The sequence below is a fragment of the Cryptomeria japonica genome, chromosome 11, assembly GCF_030272615.1.
Source record: "Cryptomeria japonica chromosome 11, Sugi_1.0, whole genome shotgun sequence".
In the NCBI taxonomy this organism is placed as follows: Eukaryota; Viridiplantae; Streptophyta; class Pinopsida; order Cupressales; family Cupressaceae; genus Cryptomeria; species Cryptomeria japonica.
The window spans coordinates 699,249,995-699,277,551 of NC_081415.1; the positions used below are offsets into that span (position 1 = coordinate 699,249,995).

The 27,557-nt window shown below is 37.7% G+C and overlaps 1 protein-coding gene across 2 annotated transcripts; it reads right to left on the reverse strand.

Moving 5' to 3' along the window:
* Positions 1-5,615: 5,615 nt before the first annotated feature.
* LOC131067148 (pentatricopeptide repeat-containing protein At1g09900) lies at positions 5,616-27,367 on the reverse strand. 2 transcript variants are annotated; one of them, XM_058002085.2, is made up of 2 exons: positions 23,563-27,367; positions 5,616-7,684 (listed from the first exon to the last, which is right to left on the reverse strand). In XM_058002085.2, exon 1 carries the CDS (start codon positions 26,649-26,651, stop codon positions 24,333-24,335), a length of 2,319 nt encoding a protein of 772 aa, XP_057858068.2. In that variant the 5' UTR covers positions 26,652-27,367; the 3' UTR covers positions 5,616-7,684; positions 23,563-24,332. The 2 variants fall into 2 exon arrangements, with proteins under 2 accessions (XP_057858068.2, XP_057858069.2); XM_058002086.2 differs by lacking the exon at positions 5,616-7,684 and adding an exon at positions 16,843-17,748.
* Positions 27,368-27,557: the final 190 nt, after the last annotated feature.

Sequence of the window (27,557 nt, forward strand, 5' to 3'; positions counted from 1 at the left end):
CACATCGCCCCATTGCAAATGGGGACCCTTGCTTTTTTTTTGCTTTTTAGGGTTTGTTCTTTAGGTCTTTTAGGGTTTTGTTAGCTAGCCTTTGCATTTTTGAGTGTTGTCGGGGTGATCACATGGATAGCAAGTCCGGCTTGAGTGATGTCCTGATCCTGAATTTGGCTAAGTCTGGAATGTCCTGATCCTGAAATTTGACCAAGTCTGGAAACTAAAAAAAAAAAACCTCCAAAAACTAGATTTTGCAATATAACTCCAGGAGGTCTGAAACCACTCTCAAACATCCTGAAAGTATATATGGAATATAACTTAAAGTATAAGACTTCTATGTTTCTTCTTTCTTATACTTAAATGTTATATTCCATAAAATTATCCTGATAGAGAGTTCGAAAAGTCAAATTTCGCTCATGTCCTTCACTGAGGATCCAGAGCGAATTTCGCTCCTGTCCCTCTCCAAGGGACCAGAGCGAAAATACTTATTTGAGCTATTCCTGACCATGTTTGGACGAATTGAGACATCAAAGGCATGGTGAAGGACGAAATGAGCATGATAGAGCATCGAGACTTGATCAAAAACAATGAAATGATGAAGTTTTTGCCTAGAGGGTCAAATTCGCTCCTGTCCCTCACTGAAGGACCAGAGCGAAATTCTTCATAAGGTATGATCTGGGCAAAGATCAAGCAAGTTTTATGTTTGAAGGCAAGAAAGGAGATGAATTGAACCCATTGAAGACAAATTGAAGATTATCAAATGCCATCAAAGGACCAAAATGCTTAAGTTCGCTCCTGTCCCTCAGGAAGGGACCAGAGCGATTTTTGTTATAGATGATTTTCTTGCCAAGTTACAACCGATCTCAAGGCATGAATGAATGAAATGAAGTATGGCAAGACCATTGAAGATAAATTTTGAAGGTGATAAAGTAAAATGAAGCCCACAAGAGCAGGATCGCTCCTGTCCCTCTCCAAGGGACCAGGGCGATATAATGGTTATATTGTCGTTCCTCCAAATTCAAGGCACTCCAAGACGAAGAACAAGGTGGTGAAGACATTTTAAGACATCTCCATCAAGCGCAAAGCATCAAAAATTGCCAAAGATGAAGGATTTGCACTTAAAAACCTAGGTTCGCTCCTGTCCCTCTCCAAAGGACCAAAGCGAAATCCTCATGAAGCTCTAAATTTTGAAAGTTTATCAAACATCAAGTATCCAAGGGGATCAAAGGGACTTCATTCTACGAGATGAAAGTGATGGCAAGTTGATGGAAGCAAGGACAAGCTCAAAAACTTGAAGTTCGCTCCTGTCCCTCAGGAAGGGACCAGAGCGATATTGATTATATTGGCCAAATCTCTCAAAAATCACGTTAAGTCAAGGTTTTGCAAGGTGGTAAAAGGTCCGAGGCATGATTAGAAGATGATATACAAAGGCTTCAAACGTTAAACGATCACCAATTTGTATAAAGAGCCTATATCGCTCCTGTCCTTTGGACAAGGACCAAAGCGATTTTCATCAAAACACTCATGTCCCGTCAAAACCAAGACAAGGCAAGGATAGGCGAGGTCAAGGACGTCCTTTGGAAGGCAATGAACGAAGAACGAAGATCAAAAGTTTGCAAATTTGAGCCAGGACACTGGGATCACTCCTGTCCCTCAGGAAGGGACCAGGGCGATATTTGCCAAAGCGCTCATTTTCCTTCGGAGATCATGACAAAACAAACTTGCAAAGGGTTCAAAGCGTTGTTTGAAAGAAAATAAAGGAGAAGTTGATACCAAGAACGAAGAATTTCAAGTGAGAACATGAAGATCGCTCCTGTCCCTCTCCAAGGGACCAGGGCGATAATGGTTATAAGAGACATTTGTTCACACAAGCAAGACACTCAAGTTCGAAAATCCTAGCGAAAATGGCAAATTCAACGTGGAGATGAAGATTTTGGACGTCGAAATTGCAAGAATCAAGACCCAGTTGATGGATCGCTCCTGTCCCTCTCCAAGGGACCAGGGTGATGAGGTACGTATCTTTCCATCTTCAAAATATTTTGGCGCTCAAACACATTTTTGAATTTATTTAAATGCTAGAAAATTCGATAAGATTGAAAATTTAATTAAAAATAGCATTTAAATATTGCATTTAAATATTAATTAATTTTTGCCTTGTAAAAAAAATCGAAGTTTATTAATTAAAAACGATGGCAAATTAATTAATTATTATAGAGCGCTTGGTATTTTATTGTTTTATGAAGGTCGACCTTTCTTATTTATTAAAAAATCGTTTATAATTGCTTTATTTTTACAAAAGTCGGCCTAAATAATGATGAGAGGTAAGCACTTATAAAGGAGGGTGGTGAAGATCATTATTTTCACATTGTTATTTTATCATCTCAAGTGCGATTTAAGGAAGACAAAGAGGTGCGAATTATATTCAAAAGGAGTGCGAGCTTAGTCTCAAGTTGGGCGAACTTGCCAAAGACCACGTCAAAGATATCCTCAAGGGTGATGAATTGATAGAAGGATCGTTCATTTAAAGGAGATCACGTTGAAGCCATCTAATTTTGATTTTGCCTAGGCGATTTCCTTGTTTTTGCATTCTAGAGTTAGCTCTCAAGAGAGGTATGGCGATATGGATTTATTGTTTCAATTTTGAACGTTGATCATCATAGCTTAAATTTTGAATTTTGAATTTTGAATTTCAATAAGCTCAATCGTTTTTTAGGAAATGATTAATAAAGGACGTATCATTAAGTTTCCTAAAATTTGCTCTCTAATTTATGTTATGTATTGCAAAATCATGTTGCTAATTTTGAAATGTTGTGTAGGCATCAAATGGAGATCTCATCAAGAAAAATCAAGCCGGATCAAGGACGGTCTTCACCGAAACGATCAAGCCAAGACAAGGGCGACCTCTTCCAAATCCAACATTCCAAGGCAAGGTACATCAATCGTCTTGCACATCAAGGACAAAAGGAGTTAGAACAAGAGTTAATTAAAGATAGCCTCTCAACGATACCAAATTGAGTATCAACCAAGTGTCGGATGAGGTGGCATCCTAGTCATCACTCCTCCAGTCAGTGTGGTCCACCTCAGCATGTCCAGATTCAATGTACCTAACTCATGGAAGGTGGCACAAACTCCGATGTACCTACCCCGGCTATCCATTGGTCGATTTTTTTTTAGAAGGGACATGTGTCCAAGCAATACAATTTTGTCATTGGTCAAGCATTAAATGTTATGTAATGGTTGTAACAAACCCTAATTAGGGTTTTCATTGTAAAATCTTGGCCATTGATCTTGAATTGATCTAAGCCATCAAATTGTATTGTGGGCACTATATAAGCCCAGGCATTTCATTTGTAAAGGCTAATAAGCAATAGCTAGAGAGTTAGAAGATAGAAAGTAGTTAGAAGGTGATTAGAATAGCAATTAGAGTAGAATAGGAGGACAAGGCAAGAAATTGTTGCCATTGATTGTAAACAAACTCCATTTTCATTGAAGTAATGGTGAAATATGTCGTTTTCTTGCAATTTGCATGGTTTCTTGTTGAGTCTTCAATCCTAGATGGTAGATGATTAGATGAATGGAGGAAATGTGATTGATTAATGGTGGAAATTCGTATATCCATACTACTAGCAGTTTGTTGATTGCAGACTTGCCTTGTGTAGTCAACTGGAATCGTTCAGCCTAAGCTCAATTTCAATTTGTCGCCTCTTCATTGATATGCATCAACTTGGATGGTATCTATGCCTGCGGTGATGATTTGAACATCATAAAGCTTCCCTTAGAAGATCGCACTAGTCTTGTGTAGATGTTCCATTGATGTCAAAACAAGACCTAGTTAGAGTTTTGTCAAAGATCAATCATTGCTCCTACATTCTTAGTATTAGGATTAGATCCTCTCTTCGCCCTCATCCTTTTTCCATTTTTTCAAATCTAAGTTAGTCAAAGCCTGTGTTCAGCAAAGCAGATCGGAAGTTCAATCATCACATGTAAGTCCCCTTGTGATCCCAGCAAATCACATCATACCACTGGAGCTTGTCCACACGTAGAGACCCTACATCAAAGAACCTTGGAGTCTTCCTAACTGATCCTTTACGCGAATCTTCAGCAGTTAGAGACTATTTTCTCAAGAGAGGATAAGATGCCTATTGGTATTTTATTCTGTGTATGATGGTGTATAAAATACACGTCAACAAACATCACGTTGAGGATTCCGTGATGGGCACTTGTGTCCATTTGCTTTTCCATTCATGGGTGTAGCCATGATGGACCCACCCTCTGGGAGTAGCCATGGTGGATGTCACTATGTGACTCAGATATTGAGGACTCCTCCTCCCTAGCTAAGAGGGAATGTTGATGTTGTAGCTAGGTCGGATTCCTTCTAGGGCCGACCTAGCACATGTGGGTGGCTAATTGGCATATCGGCCTTACCCACATTATTATCCAAAATTCAATGTGTAACTTGTACTTTGGTCCGGCCCTAAATGGGCGATATAATTTGTGAATTAAGTTGGGCCCTAAATGGGCGATGTAACTTGTGGATCTGATAGGGCCAACCCTATATCATGTAACTTGTATATGCTTATTGGTCTGACCCTATATTGGGTGCCAAAACATAATTATTATTATGAATTCAAATAGCAAGGCCAACCTAGGGCATACAAGGCATCAAGGCTCATATATATGCAAGGTCATTTCATGCTTCAAAGACAGACATTACATTAGCGAATTATCTCTGCAAGACTAGCAAATTTCTTCTGTGATACATCTCTCTAGAGGCAGCGATTCATTATTCATGAACAGCAAGTCTGAGAGCAGCAAATATCATCCTTGGTCAGCGAATTGACTTGCATAATCTGTGCATGACTGCGAACAGACTTATGAGATCTTGCAGATAAGTTAATGCTATTGTTTGTGCCCTAGTTTGATGTCAGCATTCTGCTGTTCTGAGTTATCTGCTGCTTCAAGTGTTGAAGCAAAATTGTAATGTTACAATCTGTTTCTGCATAATAAAGATTGAGATTTGTTGCTGGGTTTTTCACCTCCAAGAGGGAAGTTTTCCCAGGATACTCTTGTGTTCTGTGTGTGCATTGTGTTGTTTTCTGTTCATTGCTATCAGTCTGATCTAAAAATAACAGGGTGATGTGTGATTAGGTCACAACAGGTCACATCGGTGCACGGACAGCTAAGTGTTGATGTGGCTAACCTTAATAAGGGGCATGCTAACCGGAGACATAACTTTCCTAAGCAGATTCTAACCTTACTTATTGAAATAAAAGACAAAAGATAGATTAGGGAAACGAGAAAGATGAATTACCAGCAATTAATCCAGGCAAACATCATCAACAAAATTCAAGAAAGCATTAAGTATATTAATCCATTCAACATGCTAAATTTACCAATTCAATCGTGCAAATGAAGATACATTCCAGAAAATGTAATTACTCTTTTCACACATACATTCCAACCTCAAACACCATTAACATGTGTACAATGATTTATGAAGTGAAGATGCTTGAAACAATATAGTTCATTCTTGAATTAAGGAAGATGTCATAGCAAAGATAAAATACCAGGAATTCAGAAGAAATATCTCATGAGATATCAAATCCACTAGTGCTGTTGTATTGAAAAGATACTAGCAAATCACTAGTATTTCAGATTCACAACCTTCACAAAATGTGTCTTAAACAAAGAAAATACTTGAAAGCTCAAATAAATTCACTATGCTATACTATGGACCTCAAATCATCAATTCGTGAACCTTGAAGATGACTTGAGAAACTACATTTACAGGAGGAGACCTCAAAATTCCCTATTTCCTAGGAAGCACAGCCAACATGCAAGTAGGTCACCAAAAAGAAGACCATGCGCTGGAACTGAAAGTTGACATCTCAAACTTGCCTTCACGACTTGTGGTTACTGCAGTTGAAACGCATGCATGCAGAGAAAAGGAAACCGAACTGTTGAAGGAAGAAACTTTCTATTTGGACTACAATTCACTGGTCGCACTAAGGACGCCTTCACGGGATAAAGATGAGGTTGCCATGTCACTACTGAGAGTTAACTGAAACTTGACTCCCCCAGTTGATGGAAAGAATGATAAATACAAAAATTTAAATTTCATGAGGGAGCTTGCTTAAGCCATCTCTTGTACTCCCAATTACTTTCCAAACATTGACTAAGAGGCTCCTCCACAGGCCCATCTATCCAATCAATATGAAACTTGGCAACTTCAACTGCTTCTTTTAATTTACCACGTGTCCTCCAAAGCAGCCACTACCCTTGTAGCTTGTTCAGTAGCAACAATTAACTCCAAACAGTTATTCATGAATTGCACATCAAACTTCCTACTTGGACTGAATTTCTCCTCCACCAACTTGTCCCATTGAGCATGAATGACCTCTATTGTATCTAGCTTGTCCAAGTCTGACCTGAGAAGAAGAGCACCTATATAGATTGTTATGTAATCTTCGAACGCCTGATGCTCATTCAACATAGGATAATGACACTTTTACCATTTCGGTCCTGCACCTCTCTGTGACATCTAACTTGAATTCCTCTCCTAGGATATCTGCTTCTTTGATTTCCTCCTCATTCAACTCCTTAATTTCTTTGATCAAGTCAATTCATTTTTGGAGATTTTGGGATTCCTTATCCCATATGCTGGCATCTAGAGATATCTCGTCTTCTACTTGGCAGGCTTCCTCATACACCTTATAAGAGTTAATCAAAAATGACCTTATCTTAGTTAGTTGCTCTGCTGCCCAAGTATCCAACACTATAGCCTTAGTCTTCTTTGCATAAAGAGAGTCTATCTCTACTTGAGGAATTAGTGATGGCATTTGTACACCTGCAGCTTGAGAAGTCAAGGGTGCAATAAGGTCTTTAACAAGCAGCCCATATTGTGCAATGTGAGACTCTAGCTCTTGCTTAGAGCAATGATCTTTCTGAATTCTCAACTTTATTGTCTCTACTACAGCATCAAGGGTAGTCTCTTCTCCCCACTTAGTTTGTCTTCAAAGACTCACCCGGGAGACTTGATAATCTGAGGGAGTAATCTCTCTATCATCCTTATCAATTACTGGAGAGGCAATGTCTACAACCATCTCTCCTTGCTCATTCCTAGAGGTTGAGAAGAGAGTCCTAGCCCTTTTGACTTTCCTAGATGTTTGAAGCTCCGTAATCATATCTTGCATACTTATTCTCTACAAAACTGTTTTCTTCTTCATTTGGAAATTGAACTGCAGCCACTGTGGGACATCTGTATTATCCTAATCTCCAGATGAAGATCCTCATGTTGCAAGAGCTTGTTCCTGCATCTGGGATGATGTTTGTTGTTGTTCGGTTGCCTCAAGTTGTGCTTTGGTAGGAGAAGCCGCCCTTGGAGGTGGTTGAGAAGCCTCAAGTTGTGCTTCTTCTTTTTGTAGTTGTTGTCTTCGCATTGCCATACTCATCCTTGAGATCCTTGATCGTCTTGTCGTTGTTGAGTCTTCATGTTGCAATGTTGATCTTCTTTTCATTAATCTTCCTTGAACTTGATTACTTGCATGTCAATGTTGTATAGTCTTTCACGTTGTAGAGTAATCCTCTCCATTGGTCCTTCACATTGTGAAGTCCTTGATGTTTATCCTTCATGTCTCATTGAATATTCATCCTTTTCGTTGTACATCATTGAAGTTCCTAGCCATGATTCCTAAAAAGATCAAACACCACAAATCACTAATTTTGTAAATATAAACATATGTTAATCCTCAAATAAAATGCAAGTGAATTAAAATAAACATTAAAAAATGTAAAACTTGCACTTTCTCTTGCACAATAAGGCAAGATTAGGACTTGGTCCATGACTTAGAAATCCATGACCATCAAGGAATTCCAACTGAAATTGATTCACTTCCTTTACTTATTTCCTTCTATGATTTGATGAATTCTCTTCAATTCCCCTTTCAAGAGCCGACTTGCATATCTTCTTCAATCTTGCCTTGTGTTTTGGTTAAGCCGACTTGTCTTACCTTGTTTCCAATGTTACATATGCATATGTGAGCGCAAAAACAAAGGGGAGAAGGAATTTGACCTTGAGCGCATTTCCATGCCCTTCAGGAAATGTTGTGTCACATCCCATTTAATTATCCTAGCTTAATCAATGGATTATTGTATTAATCACAAGCAATTTCGGAAGACAATTGATTATGTTAAGGGTCTTTTGAAGAATTATGGTGATGATTGATTATATATTATGTTTTCATAAGTGTGTTAGAGACTATTTACTTTTTCTTACATTGGAGAGAGAGTATCATCGGGGAGAGGCTCTAGCAGAGGAGCTAAACTTGTCATGATGGGATCGTTCATTACACTTACCTAACTCATGTAGACAGGTCGGTTGCATGTGTTTAAGATTTAAAAATTTTGGGTTCCTACATTTGAATATACGTATAGGTATAGGTGTTTGCATATGCACATAAAGACGTGTATATCAATATGATTAATAAATGTAATATTTCAATATATTACTATTTTTAGTAACATGAAGATTATTGTTATTACTTACCCTTTATCTCTATATCGACAAGCTAGTGGTCTTTGTTTTATTCATTTATTTAAAATGGATTATAGATTATTTAAAAGAAGATAAGATTAAAAAAACACTGATATTTTATTCCAATGTTGGTATCCCTTTTGGAAAAAGAAAGATTAATTATTTAAAAAAGAAATAAAAAGAAATCTAATAATTTTAAATAAAAGCTAAATTCAAATTAGCCCACTAAGTGCCTTTGAATGCTTGCACAATGTTGCATGCATGAGACATAACGTGGGGGAGCTGGCAAAAGGCTGGGGAATTTTGGCTACACCTGGCTTTACACTTGCCAATTACATTTGGCTTTGAAGTTTCTAGAGACTTGAAAAATTAAGGGGATAAAAAGGGTGGCAAATTTCTGGCAGGGGAGATAATTTTTTTTCCTGAAGACGCCAACCAAATAATTTGTTGTCTGCTCTGTCCTACCAAATAGTGCGTTGCAACTACAAACATATGGAGGGATATGCTTTAACCTTTGAGAGAACAAGAGCATAAGATTTATTAGATGCTACTTGGGGATAAAAAGAAAATTGATGGAGTATATGTCTGGGCATGTCATTACTCATTTCATAGGTCAGACACTCTTACTGGCACCACTTTCAGAAGTACTTTAAAATGTTGAGGTATTTAGTACAAATTCTTCATTTATTATTCTGCTAAATTTGAATAACTTAATATTCTAGTTTGAATTTCAATAAGTTCACTGACAAATGAATCATATAGAGATGGGAGTGATTATTATTCTTATCATAGTGTGTACAGAAGTTAATAGAAATTGGAAGACTACAAACCTTATAATGGGTAAGGTTCCCACCCAGTGAGTAGTTCTCATGTAATTATGCTAGCCACAGAAATTCTTGGCAAGTCCTTTACAAATTAACTATTGATGTTGTAGCTAGGTCAGATCCCTTCTAGGGCCGACCTAGCATCTTTTGATGGCTAATTGGCCTGTCGGCCTTAGCCATAACTATATTTTGCAAAATTCAATTGTGTAATTCTTACTTTAGGACTGGCCCTAATTGGGCGATGTAACTTGTGGATAGGTCAGGTCCTATATTGAATGTAACTTGTGATGTAACTTGTGAATAGGGCAGGCCCTATCTTATGTAACTTGTAATTTAACCCTATGTTTTGGCGCCAAGTTGAAAGGGCCGACCTGAGGTGTCTAGGTGAATTGGACACATATATATCCGAAGTCTTTTGCAAGTATCAAACACATCTGATAAACAATCAGCAACTACTATCTTGTAATCAGCGAATTGGTTCCTCTGATTCAGCAACTTCATTCAATATTGAAGACTGCATTATCTAGGGCAGTGAATGCATGTATAGGAGCAGCGAACTTCTCCTTGAGGCTGCAATTGATCAGCAAACCTGGAGCAGCATTCATGGTTAGCGAATTCCTTCTGCAAGCAGTGATTTTATACCTTCAACAAGTGACCTGATCCAAGGACAGCAAACTCTCTCTGAGGGACAGCGAAGGTGTCTTTTGGTGCAACAAATCATCTTCATGTCTAGCGAATCACCATAGCAATCTGTCCTCCTGCCAAGCTAAGGATCTGCACTTCTGTGTCTGATCAGCAACCACCTACAGCAGGAATCCTTCAGATAAGTCTGAGTGTTGCTTATCTTACTGTGTGCCCTAATTCAGATTATTATCTGTTGATTGCATTGCTTCAAGTGTGAAGCAAAGTTGTAAGACTTCTACTGATTTTGACATAATACAAACTGAGAATTTGTTGCTGGGTTTTTCACCTCCAAGAGGGAGGTTTTCCCAGGGTACCACTGTGTTCTGTGTACCCATTAATTCATTTCTGCATGTTATTATCAGTCTGATCCTAAAAACTAACATTAACAGTTAAGAATTGCTGATTCTAATTAGTGATTCCTTACTTGGCTGTTGGATCCTTTCTCTTTAAATTTCATAGACTGGTATACCTGCTCTCTTTAGTACCCAAAGCTGTTTGTTGTTTCAATTAGATGATTCTAATGAAGATATGAATTTAAAAATTTATGGAAGAAAAACTGTTTGAGATCCTTTGGCAGACAAGTATGTTGGGATTTACTTTGTTTTCCAAAAGGTGTAGCCAAAATCCATATAATCTCTATCAGATATTCTATGTATACTGAATAAAAATAAGATTATTTCATTGTACATATATCCCTGTGCCAAGCACGTTATTAGCTAGGACAAATTTGGGGAAACAATAGTTCAATGTGTGCAGCGATCAAAATATGCGGTTAGTGTAGTTTTCTATTCCATTTTACCATTCTGTTGTTGGATGTCTATATTATTAGAATACTATTTCTTTTTGCAATTTTGCAGCTTGATTAGAGCTACAAGACTAAAGCAGGTGAACTGAAATAGAAAATATAAAATGATTATGAGAGGCAATGTTTATATATGACTATAGAGGTTAAGCGTTATAGCCCAGGGATATGTAATATTTATGTGTTTTTTTTAATTTCTAGGAAAGTGGAAAATCAGTTTAAACAATTATGCAAAGTCGGGTTGCTCCAGATTAGATTTACAAGGAAAATGCATAAAGATACAATAGGATAAAATTTAGAAGCTTCAAGCTTTCACTTTTCATTGGAATGAGAAATGTCAGCTTCATTCCCTTTACTTCATTATTTTCAGCTTATAATCTGGAAGTAATGATTTTATCTAGCCACTCAAATTTTACTGAGTTGCATGCATTGAAACTTACTTCCAAATTTCATCTAGCCACTAAAATTTTACAGAGTTGCATAAATTGAAACTTTAGAAGGAACTTTTGGTTTGGGTAACATAGATGTTCATGACTTATTACAAGAACTCTATGAGGAGTAACAGAAGTATAGGAATCTTTAAAGGATGACCATGCAAAATGTTTGGAGGTGTGAATACATTTTTCAAACACCTTGCCCAGACATCGATCTCTTTTCAGAATATCTACTATAGCTTGCATGTTAATGGTAGCGTTTGAAATTTTACTGTATCCACCGCTCTAAATTGCTGTAGGCAAACATTTATGGCACTGCCAATAGTTTTCCTACTCAAATGGGTGACCCTATAGGATCAATGGAAAACTGAATTACTTGTTCCATAAGTAAAACCTGGAAAGATAGTCCAAAGACCTTAAAATACATTGTTAGTAAGAGTGAAGAATTCTCAAACATTCAAACTGAACATACATCTTTAGCTGTAAAATATTAAAACTGAGCTGATTTAAAGAGAGAATTTTTATAAAAATAATTACTTGCATAGTATAAGACTGTTTTGTGGTCAAGTTGTTGTTTTAGGCAAGCTGATAGGCTGTTTTTGCAGAGAAATTTGCTTGCACATGTTAAGGATTCCTACTGAATGCTTCCTGGGTTTATCTCTTTAGCTTCTAAGCTTTCCAAAACATATTGAAGTTTTAAAATTGGATTAGTAACATAAAAGTTATGACCATTTTAAAACTGTCATGTTTCGCTACAAATCAGCAGACTAGAAACTGATAACTGATTAGATGTTGAAGTATATGAATTCAATGGGTATTATTGTAGGTATAAATGCCAATACCTTAGAACTATATTATGAGAAACAATGCCAGATTGGGTCATCTTCTGGATATAGGTATATTTATCTTGATCTTATGAGGAGATCAAGACATTCCATGCTATAAGTATTAATTATCATTTACATAAATTCTTAAGTGCATGGACTGGGTTGATTGCATTCTTTTCTATAATATGTTATCAATTAAAAAGTGCATTAGTTGAAATCTATATTAGGTACATGATTCTTAAGCATATAGGTATGTTATCTTGTCAGATATTCACGTAGTGAATTAGATTCCATCATGCATGTTGACCCCACAATGCTAGATCTTTGTGATGCGTCGGGCTTCTCTAATGGAGTAGCACGGGGAAGCTAATGCTTCGTGGTAGGGTGGATATCACCTCGATGATGCTTATCTCCCTCTCTCTTCTATTTTAGGTTATGAAGAGGACTCAAAGTAAGTTTTGCACTATAGTGTTATGATTTTATCCATATTGTAACCTGCAGATATAAGGCTAGTTACCATTGACTCTTCTCTTGCAGAATTTGAGTTATCATGATATGTGTACTTGTATCTATAATATAGATTTTTGCATTATATTGCTATGCAAAGAACAATAATCAACATATGTTAAAGGTATGGACTCAAAATCATGTTATGTGTTAATTTTAAAAAATGTTTTTGTCAAATGTTTGTATCTTTCTAGATTAGATCTTCATTATTTTATTTTATTTTTATTCACTAAATCTTATATTTTATTAGTGATTAACTGTGTAGTTGTTACATGTTGTGGGCGCGATTTCATGTATGAAAGGAAATTTCTCACTCCTCACTTGACTCCTTGGCAGGATTTCATACTAGCTAAGGACAAAGGGCATGATTTGAGGTATGCCAAGGAATTTTGAGGGCGTGAATGCATGTGTGACAAGGAATTATGAGCGGATTCTCTCACGAGGCAAGAAATTGTTTAATTTTTCTAGAGCGGGATTTCACTAGGGGGAAGGAATAGCACCCATGTTACTTAATTCCTTGGCCAACTTAGCAATGCATCCTCCTTGAGCTTGAATTAGAGAGGGAGAAGAAATTTGACTCGAGAGCATTTTCATGATGTGGAAGGAATTTTCATCCTTGGAGCGAATTTTCACTGCTGTCAAGGAGTTTATGGTGCTAAATCACCTAGGAGAGGAAATTTGGGAAGTGTTGGGCACATTTGAGACTTAGGGAAGAAATTTCTTTCTTTGGAGCGCACCTAAGCCTTGGAAAAAAAAAATTGTTGCATTTCTTCATGAAGCAAGGAAATCTTGGAGTGAAATTTCAACATTTATATACCTATGATAAGTAATCTTGCAATATTTCCAAGTGTTAGAAGGAAATCCCCTGATTTTTTCCCTTGAAATTTCATCTTTGAACTTAGGAATTTTCCTTTATTTTTCTCTCCTGTCAAAGTCAAAAAATCCGACCTTGACAAGCATCACTTCCTTGGAAGTTTTCTCATTTTCTCCATAATATTTTCTTCATTTCACTTTACCTAGCAATATTCCTGACAACATTGGCAATATTTTGCAATTTTTCCTGCACTTCGACAACAATGTGAATTCCCACCTTCAATTCTAAACCTAATGTTTATTCATGGATTCCAGACTCGAAATTTGAATTCCTAACTCAATTTACCCATTCCTAACTGACAAGACATCACTTCCCTCCTTAAGAGCTAGGAGACAAAACTACTGCCAAGCTATGCAAAATCAGTAAAAACACCTATGCTAACTAAGCAAAAACACCTATGCTAGCAAGCAAAAGTCGAGGTCCCCATTTGCAATGGGACAATGTGTGAAAACGTCACAAGCACTATTCTTGAATTATCAGTGTCAACTTCCATCTCTGCTCCCCCTTGTTCTTGGCTTTTCTCTACTTGAGTGGCAACTGGGATGTGAGGAGCAACTATCTCTTCTGCAACTGGAGTGGATGTATCCTTCTATGGTTGCACCTGTTCTAACACTCTTGGCCCCTTAGATGACGATGGCTCCTCGCACACCTAAAAAGGAGGGTTCTTTTGATTACTAGTTCTAACCATTTGGGCAACTATAACTTCATCATTTGTTTCTGTTTCCTCATCATCATCATCAATCTCATGCATTTCAACTCATTTTGTTTTTGAGGGAGGCGGTTGGCTCTGTGAAATTGTTGCAGCAATGCTAGGAGCCTCTCCTTCCTCTTGTGCTTCCTCTCCTGGAGTTAATCTTCTTGCCATTCTAGGAGGTTCCATTACCTCTTATGCCACCACCATTAGACTTGGTGTCACCCCTACCTCTAATGCCTTTTTGAGGTTTTGACACCTCTGAAAATTTATCCATCATCTGAAAATTTATCAAAAATATCATCTTTGATGTCAAAGGCTTTCATCTAGAAAGTTGTTAATCTACAATACCTTATTTTCCTAGCTTCAAAGTTGTCTTGTATTCCAGCCCAAAAATCCTCTAAAGTAGGCCAGTGACTTGGAAATGTATTGAGCATTAGGGCTTTCAGCTTGCCCATTGGATCATACAATAATCTCTTTGATTCGTACTCTTTTATGTTCAAGGCCTACAACTCATATACTGTTGTTTTGGCTACATTAGGGCATTCATAGAATCCTAGCTTGAATGGAAACCCCATTCCCAGCTTGTGCTTCAGAGTCATTAATGCTTGCACCTCCACAATTTGTCAAAAGAACTCCAAAAGAATGATTTTGTTGCTGCAATGTCAGGGCAGGAGGAAAGGGTGGTCACGGAAATCACTTAGCTTGATGTATGTTGACTTGGGGTTTTGAATAAACCAGGTTCCCCAAGTTTCTACTAATTGCGTTGCTGCTTTAGAGAGGCGATATCCGACATCCCCTATCAACCTGGTAATCACTGCATAAATGAAAGCATCATTCACCCTTTTGAAGTGGTTGTCCAATGGCTTCAGGTGCAATTGAGGGAAGCATTCCAATGGCAAAACATTTCCAGGAGCTTCCCCCATTCTTCCCCTAGTGTCCAATCCAAGGTATACTCCTTTTCTTGCAATCAGCCGTATAACATAAGATATCATGTAAAACTTCTTTGTTGTTAGAACTTTGCTGATTTTCTCATGCAGATTATTAGAAATTATTTGTGCCCAGTCAAAATGATGTTCATTCTTAAGAATGGTATAGACGTAGTAATACATCCAGGGTGTGTAATGTTTATATTCCTCCTTGTCGAATGCTCTGCCAAGCATTATTATAAGGTCAGCTACTGCATCTTTACAGCCTATTCTATGGATCTTGTCTATGACCTTATTCCCAGACTTTTGAGGATTTCTGAGCAAGTCTTATTCAAGTATTCCTTGTGTTTGTCTTCTTGCTTGGAATACTCAACCAATGTCTCTTCTTCAGTAGTTTGTAGCACTTGTTCATATTATGGGATCCTAAATGTTTGAGCTATTATGTTTGGGGACAAGTCTACAATTACATTCCCCTTATCATCGATGCACTATCTTGTGGCTAGGTTGTAGTGTTGTGCCAGCTAGGTTGTAGTGTTGTGTCACTGCCATAATGAGCTTTAGTGATTGCATTGCTTGGGGGAATGCAGCTCCATGTGCCAGCCCAAACCTTTCTATCCTAAGATATGAATGGTTCGCCTCAGGATCCCATACTGCTCTTCTTATGGCATCCATGTCTATATGCCCTACCTCTATATCAATTACCCACTATACTTCATTTTCAAACTTGGATAGGGTAGGCTGACCCTTGTATAAGTATTTTATGGTTATGGGTGCCTTTTCCAACTTTTGTTCTGCCTTTGTCTTCTTCCTTGCAACCTCCGATACTTCCACTTTTGGCTCTACTTCTTCCATAGAAATCTCAGGTACACTTGCAAGGTTGAAGCAAAATTACAATCATCATGCATCCCTAAGAAAACCACTGGATCCATCTTGGAACTTTCTTTATAAATCTGTTCGATTTCGAGATTTCAAGATTCTGAGAACTCCGAAATTGGACGTTCGGGGAATCGGGAAACATTTGGTTTGCAATGTTTGGGACCAAGGATACTGTTGATGTGTTTTTTAGACACCTCTAACACAGAATAAAATACCAAAGGTATTCTATCCTCTCTTGATCAAAATCTCCTCGAATGCTAAATTAGATGATCAACCAAGATGACTCCAAGGTTTCTATAGTCATGTCATGACATATGGATAGCTCAATGGTTTGATGTGTTTGTTGGTAATCCAAAGGGACTTACCATTGAATACTTGAATGTTGAGCGTTTGGATGTTGGATGTTGCTAGAATGTGGAAATTAACTTGATTAAAAAAAGGGCAAAAGTGATAGGGTTTAAGAAGACTACGCTACTCCTAAGATCAAAGATAACAATGAATGTTACTCGGATAGACAAACTGCTTCATATCAAATCTTGCTTTGCCATGATAACAACAACTACGCAAGATTGATGCGATCTTCTAAGGATGAGAAAGGTTTTCACATAATGAATACTTGTGCAAATACCCATACATGATGCAACTTGAATAAGTATCCACAATTGAACTGAATACAAGTGTAAGGTTCAGGCTAACTTTGCACTGTAGAATAGAATCAGCAAGCTACAAAAAGTATGAACCAAGGAGTTCATCAAAATATCTTCATAAGCATACATTATAATCAATGAGCTTCAATTAAACTATGAGATGTAGACAAGAAACCATACCACAAATGGAAATAACATCAAATTCACCATAATATCAATGAAATTAAGTATCACTCCAATAAGCCTTTGCAACAAGTTCAAGTTTTCCTCCTCCTACTCTACTCTAACTATCAACTAATTGCTATCTAACTACTGCTCTTCTCCTAGTGTCTTCTTGTCTTCTTATTCTTAACCTTTACAAATGAGAAAACTGAGCCTTATATAGAGGTCTCATTACAATGAATGGCTCAGATTGATTCACAATCAATGGTCGAGATTACAAGATGGAAACCCTAATTAGGGTTTGTTACAACTCCCTCTGGCCAATGAGAAAATTAAATTTAGTTTAACATGTGTCACACATTGAATGTGAACCAATAGAAAATGAGGTTAGGTATCTCGAGGTTTGTGCCTCCATGGGTGAGTCAAGTACATTGCATTTGGACATGCTGATGTGGAACCTCTTGATTGGTGGAGTGGTGGCAAGGATGCCACCTCAGTTTGCATTGTAGATTTGTTACCTCATCACAAGTAAGTGTTGATGCCTTGAGCAATATCTCTTGATACTCAACATCTCGAGCTTGCTCAATGTGGTGATGATGATAGGAAGCATCATTATGGTCAAGTCAATCCTCTATCTTTGCTTGCTTATCTTGCCTTCACGTCGTAAGGCCTTGACCTCTTCATGTCGCCATGATGCAATGAGAGCCTTACATAGATCTTCTCAAGTTGCAATGCTTGCCTTGGATGTCCTTTGTCACTCGCCGATGAAGTTTTTCATTTTTGAATTCCCAATGATGTTAATATGCTTTAGGGTGTAGGATTCTAATCTTTCTTGGATCTTGGACCTTGACTTTGATCTTCATTTTGCATGACTGAAACTTGACCTTGATATTAAGTAGCCCTTTTGGAGTGCTGTTCTGATCCTCCTACAATCAGACTTGCTTCTGATTTCTTCCTTAGTCACCTGCAAAGCAAACAAAAGGGTGTCAAATACATAAAATATATACTAATTTCACCTAGCTTTCACTTCTATATGCCTGATTTCGTTTGATCAAATGATGTTTGAAGATCTGACTGAAGTCTGATTTCTCACTCTCTAGGTCTGATTTTAGACCTGATCTTGATTAACCTAGTCCTTGATACTGCTACAAGTCTGATGGTGTATGAATCTTCACACAATTCTGCCCAGATTATCCTCAAAAATGGACTGAAAATCCTTCCAAGTTGAATTCAAAACCCCTCTTAATCAGAATTGCCCTTCTTTAAAGTATATTTTGATCAATGAAATGATCAAAAGTTGTTGCAAAATCGCTGCCCTTGGTAAAATTCGCCCTGCTCTGCTGGAAGTCTGGATCAAAATTCACTGATTGTTATTAAATGATGTTTGAAATGAGGTAAAAAAAAGCTCCCTCTTATAGGCGTTGATGTGAAGGTTGTGTCTCTTCACCTTCATCTTAGGCTGGCCTGTTTTTAACAAACAAAACATTATAATTTCTTCTCTTTTGCTGAGCGCCTATACCTTTGGCCGACTTAGCATTATTGCTTGAACAAGTCTCGGAGATGTCGGCATTTAGTGATTGATTTGCACATTTAAGTCAGCATTAAGTTATCCGTTTGCACACTATGCTTTAGGCGGCATTTATCTCTTTGTTTGCATTATGAATTCAGCTTTAAACCCTTCATTTGCACAATGATGGCCGTAAATTGACTTCCATTTGCACAATGAATTCAGTATCATGGGCTTTATTTGCATAATCTAGGCGGCAATTTGACCTTTGTTTGCACAAGATGACTTTGTCTTTGGGCGGTTTTTAGTGCCTCATTTGCACTAACTTGGCGGCATCTAGGGTCTCATTTGCACAAGCAAACTTGTTTGATCAACTATTGATCACCTTATTGCACCAAGGCAAAGTGGTATTTTGTGCTTCATTTGCACAACTTGTTCTAGATGCAGTGGACTCTTGCCTTTTGTTCACACAATGGTGGCGGCCTTTGGGTGCTCATTTGCACAAACAAGTCGGTATTTTGTGACTCATTTGCACAACTTGTTCTAGATGCAGTGGACTCTTGCCTTTTGTTGACACAATGGTGGCGGCCTTTGGGTGCTCATTTGCACAAACAAGTCGGTATTTTGTGACTCATTTGCACAACTTAGGCGAGATTTTGATCTTTGATTGCACAAGGATTTCTTGCCTAGATCAAGCTTAGTGTGGCAGCATTTAGTGGTCCAATTGCACAACTATTTAAGTCTTTAGGTGCTTGTTTACACAAGAATAGCGACTTTTCATGCTTGGTTTGCACAAAATGGATTTGCCAAGGCGGTATTTGGTAATTGGTTTGCACAAGAGAGTCGGCATTTATGCCTTCATTTGCACAAGTTTGAGGGTGCATTTTTAGTGGTTGATTGCACAAGTCAGCTTGCTAAGGCAGACTTTATTCCTTCATTTGCACAAGATCAGCTTGTTTGATGAGCAAGACAGTGTTGAGACCATACCTTAAGCAAAACTAGGACTTAGCCAAATTTTCACCTCAAAACTTTAATGAGCTTGATGTTTCCACACTTCATCATTTGGATATTCTTTCATCGTGGAAAGCAATTCATGACCACCAAGCCTCAATCTTGACCTATGCTACCTTAAAACCCTAGCAACTCAGTCACGTTTACAATTGAGATCCTCATGACTTGACTACTTAATACAATTCAATCATGCAAGTCTCATCCAACTCTAACTCCGACACCTAAACCAATCAACCCTAGCAACTTAGCATCTTTCCTTGCAACTTGACAATATTAGTAACTTTGAAATCTCCTAGCAATGTGACCTAACTACTCATCCCAGGTTGACAGAACCATCCTCCACTCATAAGTAAAGGTTAACAACCAAGAAACTACCAAGCAAATCATTAAGCAAAGCAAAAAGTGGGGGTCCCCATTTGCAATGGGGCGATGTGTGAAAATGTCACAACAAGTACCTCGAGGTCCGATGTCCGATGTCCGAGATCCCAAAGTGATAGGTCTATCGCTAAAGTTCAGGGGGTCTAAAAACCAAGTATATGAAAGATACAAGCCTTAGAAGATCACAAGTTTTCCAGGAATTTGGGATTCTAAAATCCCGATATAGGTGCCTTTTAGGGTTAAGGTGCGAAAAGTGAAGTTTTGGGCATCCTAGGTTCAATGTGTAAGCAGTTCTCAAGTGACTTCGGAATCCAGGATTCCGAAGTAAGTCTTCTCTATAAAGTCACTTCGGACTTCGAGGTCCCAAGCTTCAGGCTACGCTATGCTCAAAAGGTGAGGGTCGGACCAATTTCCCGAAGTCCGAAATCCCAAAGGACTTTGGCTTTTAAACACTAGGTTCAGAGTTCACAACTTGGGGTTTTGGTCGCTCAGGGTTCAAGTTAGTAAAGATTCGCCTAACATCCTGAAGTTCGAAATTCCTAAAAATTGGTTTTACTCAGTGACCTTGGATTTCGGGGTTCAAGGTTTTGGTCTCTTCTTGACATTTTTGCATGGGTTGGACAAGTTTCCTAAAGTCCGAAATTCCGAAATACATTGTTTTTCAAGTGTTGAGTCCAAAATTTGGGATTCGGGGTTTTGGTCGTTCAAGGTCCAATTTGGTAGAGATTCTCCTAGAACTCTGAAGTTCGAAATTCCGAATTAGGCCATTCTAGGGCTAAAAGTAAATGGGGATCTCAGAATCATCATTATTGGCACTTTCTATGGTCATTGGGGACTCTGGAGTCCAAAACTCCAAAGTAAGGAAGACTTTCACACTTAGCCAAATTCAGCATAGATAAGGATGAGCCAGGGTTTCTACATGCAGGGGTAATCAATGAAAACACTAGAGCTAGGTTTTTTGAAGGTACGGAACTAGGTCACGATGCGGGAAGCGCGAAAAAAACACAAATTCAAACCAAAATCATTCAAAATCAAAGGGATCCAGATCACACAGGGCAAGATTAGGGCATGAAATGATTGTTTCAAGGTCCAAATGTTGAATCCCGTGAAGGGGGTCAACTTATTCATAATCTACACCAAACAAAACCTAATCTAACTAAACAAGAACAAGCGCAAAAGCAAGGAAAAACACAAAACAAAAGCAATCAGAGGTAGAAACCTACCTCAAAACACAAAAGCAAGGAAACAAGGCACTCCAAAGCCAAGAAATCTGCATGGGCAAGTGTCCACAATCAGCTGAAAAGTCACTACGCTCGCGTCATAGGAAAACTAAGGAAGTTTCAAGGTTGTAGAGCTTGTCGAGTGCATAATGAAGTTAGAAATGAGCTCTTGTGGACTTAAATAACCCCCTCCTTAGTCGCATTAATGATAGCCTATGGACAAAGTACACCAAAGAAACCAAAATCTGAGATTCTAGGGTTCTGACGATCATAGGAACATAACATTCTTGTGATTCCCGGGATCTCAAAGTCCGAGACTCCGAAGGAAACCGAAAAGCAAAGGGGAAGCCCAAAGTCCGGAGTTCTAAAGGGAACCAAACGGAAACCTTCGGCTCCCCGAAGTCCAAGATTCCAAAGAAAAGCAAAGAAACAAAGAAAACCAAAAAGAAGAAAGGGAAAACAAGGAATAGGAACGACAACAAACAAAGGGGGACCCGAGTTTTGTCAAACAAAATGTAGGGGTGAGTATGCAGGGCATAATAGGCCGACCAAGGACTAAATCGATAAAAAATTAAGATCAAACATTTAAAAAGGCCGACCTCAATTAAAAGAATGAAATGGCAACATATTTAGTAGGCTGACTGGGTTGATTAAAAAGTATTGTTAGCAATAAATAAATAGAGAAATTAGGAGCAGTGACCCATTTGTGAAGGGATGTATCCCTTGCCGCATTAAAAAGTGTGACTCCCTGCAAATGAAGATATAAGAGGAGCAATTCATCGAAGAAAGGGATCATCATGGATCATGGAATAAGAAGAGAAAGTCTGAGTTAAATTCAGAAAAGCAGTCATCTATAATATTTAATAATGGTAAAGAATCAGATCAGATTTGTCTAAAAACAGAAATAAGCATGGAATCAAGGAATAGAAATCAATAATCATCAAACCATCTACGAGATCAAACAAGGAAGCATCGACTCTTATAGTTGATTTCAGAATTAATAAGAGGAAGCCAGCAGACTTTGTTAATTGCAAGGTGCTTGAAATACCTGGGCATAATATATATTGCTGTTGTAATATTGTGCATAAGAAATCGTAGTAAAGATTCCTTAATATTTTATCCAACCGGCCGTCCCATTATGGAGGGGAGAAAGTGCATATGAGGAATGCTAGTAGCTAGGAAGTCATTCAGGTAGAGACACCCCAAGTTGGGCTGGGAGGCCGAATGACGGGTCATTCTGTGCTCCTAGGTTTGATGGAACACCTCGAGGCACCCTTGTATGATCTCCCATGGTGCTTCATAATGTGGATGGGTTGTTGGGAAAAGCTTTAAGGGAATCCCACATGTATATTCTATATTATGTAATTTACAATAATGATTAAGATAATGTCCCTAACCCTAATAGGAATGATCAATTTTATATCTAACATGATTGAGGGGTCTCAATAAGGATCTAATTGGTAAATGATATATCTATTTCATTCCTTACTTTACTTGGGATTGTGATTTTAGGACAAAAACTAGGGCATTGGAAAAGAGGGCATTAAATATAGACGCTCAGTACATGATGATATGCCACTTTAGCAGTTAGGTCAGTTTGCTCATGCTGATGTTAGATAAGAAATTCTGTTAAGTCATTTCTCAGTCTATATGTGCATACATGATTGTGAATCCTATCCTAAGGAAGTTTATTCATCTGTAGAAAATATTTATTTCTCTAACTCTAATAAGAAAAAAACAAGTTCAAGTACTAATACAGCAATAAGAATAATTTATCTTGATAGGAATTAATTTATTGGAATAGTTTTCAAGAAGTGTGGTGTCCTGGTCTTTTTAGAATTTAACAAAGTAAGCTAAGAAAGGAAAAGTTGAGGTCAATACACATCCTATTATCCACCAGCAATCTACATCTCCAATGGTGGTGAGCAAAATATGAATCTCTGGGTGTTGCACATTTCATCTTCACTGCTACCATGTATAAAATATGCTTGGCATACACATAATACCCAAAGCTGACAATCATAATCATTCACATTTTATGCTTTATTTATTAATAAAATGCCGCTTAACTGTTTAATGTGATTATGTATCGCCACTTGTCTAGAAAATCATGCGAATGGTTTAATGTTGCAGACTGTCGATCTCAGTTTATTATTATTTTTATTTTAGATCAAGCTTGGGATGCAATTGTTGTTAGAATTTTCATGCAATATTTTAAAAAATCATGGAACAGTGTACAAACTAATTACCCTCATTTGAGCTTGCATTGTAGCATTGACAAATGCACAGTCATGAAAAATATTGAATCCATAGGTTGATCTTTTTTCATAGTTCTATGCAAATACTAATTGTTCAAAGTATCATTCCTGCTAAGCTCGAATTTATGTCCGAGTACCAAGATAAAACTTTTAACTGTTTTCAATTCTCTGTATTTTCTCATTTGTATCTATCCATTAGTTTCAGTATAATTAGAAACCTGCAGTTGTCTTAAAAATGGAGCATACAAAAGGAGGAGAACAGCTGTGTACTATTAAAACTAAAAAACATTATGCTAAAAGACTACAGATATGTAACTCAAAGATGGCTACAAGTCAAAAGAAAATGGAAATGGTATTAAAAAGAAAAATAACAAAAAGAACTTCAGGGAACGTATTTAAATAACCTTTTGTTATAAACTTTGGAAACTGGTAATGAAGCACGAATCCATAGAGGGGCTTCCAGTCGCAGGTCTCCTCCTTTTATCATGGTATAACAACAGCACTTCTGCATCAAACTCTACTTTTAGGAGCTGCACTTAAACCTTGTTGACACTTTAGTGAGCAGTGTTTGTAACAAGGCTATTGATCTCCAAACTGTTCAATAGCCAACATGAGTATTTTTTGGAATAGAGGTCCATCTAGACCAAGCTCTGTACAGCACAAATTATTCATCATCACAAGTCTGTGGAATCTGGAATAATACAGGTGCTTGAGTATAGTCTTTATTAATTTGATAAGAGAAGGTCAAAAGGAACTCTAAAGCAGAAATTGCCAGAAATATTGAAGAGGGTGGAAACAAGAATTTTTTCTCAAATATCAATGTTCAATTACTGAAGCAGAAAACCATAAACTTCCTTCCAGGTGCAGGTTTCCCATTAATGATTGATAAGATTATAGAGAGCGCTTCTACATCAACATATCCCTTAAAAACAACAATGCTGATCCTGGATCAAAGTCTTTCTTCAGAATATGCTCTCGTATGTAAATGGCACTTTGATAATCATTAGCAGATCTCTCATAGATGCACACATATGGCCGTTTGATCAATTTTGTTGTCCAAACTATTGTGAAGCCATTATGTGTTTTTGTACATAAAAATCCAGGTATCCCAGATTCCATAGAGTGCAACTTATTCTGCATCATCAGTGCGTGGATGAACTCATATGCTTGCCTTCTATGCTTTGTAACTCTGATCGTTGAGTAGAGAACAACCATGATCCATCAAATGATTTAGCAGTTCAAATGATTCAGACAATCTGCCTTCCTTAGAATGTATTTGGTTTACTATACAATAAGAGACCTTGTCAGGACAATGTCCATGAACTGTCATGTCTACTAAAATTTTGTATGCTTGATGATCTTTACCTTCCTTGCATACACCATATAACAAGGTATTACAAATGGACATATTTGGTAGGCATCCATTCACTGGCATTTGACCGTAAATCTCAAGTGCTTTAGTTACTCTACCTACCTTACAATAGCCACGGATCAAAGCACCATAAGTTAAAACATCTGGTGTCCAACCTTTGCAGCACATATCCCTAAGGATTGTATCTGATGTTGACATCTGGCCTGAAATAGAAAATGCATGGATCAATATGTTGTAAGAAATGCGATCTGGAACACATCCTTGCTTGCACATATCAATGAAAAGCTTGCTTGCTTCTTGTAATCTCCCTTCTTTACAAAGGCTATCCAATAATACATTGTAGGTAACAACAGTAGGAAGACAACCTTTTCTCAGCATGCAATTCAACAGCTTAAAGGCCTTCCAGAGTTTTCCAACCTTACAATAATAATATATTAAAGAAGTGAAAGTCCTTACATTTAGCATACAACCTTCAACACACATCTTACATAAAAGCTGTTTCACAGTTGTCAGAGATTTGCCTTCCTTGCAAAGTGAAGAAATCATTATGTTATAAGAAACAATATCAGGACTGCAGCCTTTTGCAGGCAGCTGAACAAAAAGATGAAATGCTTGCTGAAATTTTTGTGTCTTGCACAAACCATTCAGCAATGTATTGTGTGTAACCAAATTAGGACAAAAACCCTTGCATTCCACATCTCGCAGGAATGCATAAGCTTCATCCAATCTACCTTTCTGGCATAAACCATTCAAGAGAACATTACATGTAACAATATCAAGAACACAACCCTTTGCAAACAGATGTTGCAGCAACCTATGGGCCTCTATGACTTGGCCTGCCTTGCAGAGACATTCTATGATAGTAGTGTAAGTATATAGATCAGGAAGAAGACCTTTCTCACAAACAAGATCCATTAACTGACATGCTTTCTGAAACTTCCTAGCACTACAAAGAGCATGAAGCATTATGTTGTAAGTGATCAAATTTGCAGAAAAGTTATTCTCAACCATCATATCAAGGACTGTGCAGGCCTCCTCAACTTTGCCTTGCTTGCAAAGACCCTCAACTATTATATCAAGTGTTACAACATTTGGAATAACAGCTTTGGATCCCATCTCATGCAAGAGACTGTAAGCTTCCTCCCATCTACCTTCTTTGCTAAAGCCATGGACCAAAGCAGTGTAAGTGTACACATTTGTAGCACAACCTTTTTGCTTCATGGAGCGAAAAAGCCTTAGTGCAATAATAGTCTTGCCTGATTCACATAAACCTAGAATCAATGCATTGTAAGTAAACGCATTTGGAGAAAATCCCTTGCTGATTAATATACTCAGTAGGTAATAAGCCTCATCAAATTTTTCCTCTTTGCAAAGACAAAGTAACAGACTATAAATCGCTGATGTTGTGGGGAAAAGCCTTACCTCCAACATTTTTTCCAAGACATTTAGTGCAGTGTCCAGTTTCCCTGCCTGTAAATATTTCCTCAAAAGCCCCCTACAACTACTCATAGAAGGACGAATACCTTTCTGAGTCATTTCTTCAATAAGCATCAAACCATTGTCCAATTGTCCCAACTTGATGCATTCAATAAGAAGTAAATTATAGGTAAGAATCATTGAAGATATTTCAGAGCTATGCATTTCTTTGTGTACCTCAACATGCTCATCAATCTTTGCATCACAAGCATTTAGAGATCCACCCAAAAACATATTTTGTTGATGAACAGTACATGGAAGAAATTTCAGAGGCTCTTTCCCTTCTCTTGTCACTCCACATGGTGCACACACTTCAATTGGGGATTGAAAAGTTGAATCTGCAGTGTTCGCCCCAGTTTGCTCCCTTTCCATTGTACCCCCATTTTGATGACATTCTTCCATCATTGCAGGTGTCTTTTCATAAGATAGTTTGTAATTGCTCCATATTCCTTCTTGAATCACATTTTCAAACTCTGGGTAAGTCAAAGCAGCAGCCACATTATATACTCGTTTTGATGGACATCCTAACACTTTCTCATTGAGAAGCTCAGGGCCAACAGCAAGTCTGAAGGTATTTTTGTTTCTAGTCCAATCCATAGCCTTTCTAGAAACAGCTTGGAATTTGGTTCTCACATAGCTATTCATCTTTGATCAGTTATCCTCCATCCGTATCTAATTGTTCCATCTTGCCACTGAAAAAACATTTTATCTGGCTCAGTCTTGAGGGCCATGGTCTACTGATTCAGGTACTAACTGCCATAATGATAACCTGGGTCTAAGTCTAGTTGGGCATGCTTTCTGCGTTAAAATCATGTGCAACAAGGCGGCATAGCGCGGAAGTATCTCATAAATTATGGTACAATATAACTCCCTTGAACTTGGCTTCTAAACTTAATAGAAATGTAAATTTTACATAACTAGGAGGAGCGTTGTTGATTAACCGAGAAAAGGAATATTGCTCATCTGCGTTTCATGCCCTTATAATGATCCAGTATAAGATTTGCCAATATTTACTTCCTAAGAATACACTGTTTCCATTTCTCTTACAGACCCAAATGACGAATAACGTTCACAATGCATTTGCATTCCCTACGACATACAATTCATCCTTTAGAGATACCCAGTTGATTAAACATTTATTTATCGCCTACCTGAGCCAATTGTGAACTCCCCTCGTCGGAAAAATACGTGCAGTCTTTGCTTATATATACAGAGGCGAAACTGAACAATAATATTTTCCATCAGAAGGAGCTGAGAAGCTCTGGTTTATATTGAATAAGGCGGAGGCCGAAGCATTGTTTGGGTTTGTGGGTTTAAGAGAAATAATTAAAGCAATTCAAAAAAACATTTTTGGTTTTGTTCGTGGAGTGGAAGGCTGGGCTTAACCGAATGGATCACACTGTTTTAAATTAATAAATAGGTTAATTAACTTTTTTAACTAGGTACTTGTGGATTTCAGAAAAAGGTTGCAATGTTTTACATATCATTGTTATATTGATTCTACTTATGTCACAAATCTAGTAAAAAATTAGGTCATTAATTAAAGAACTA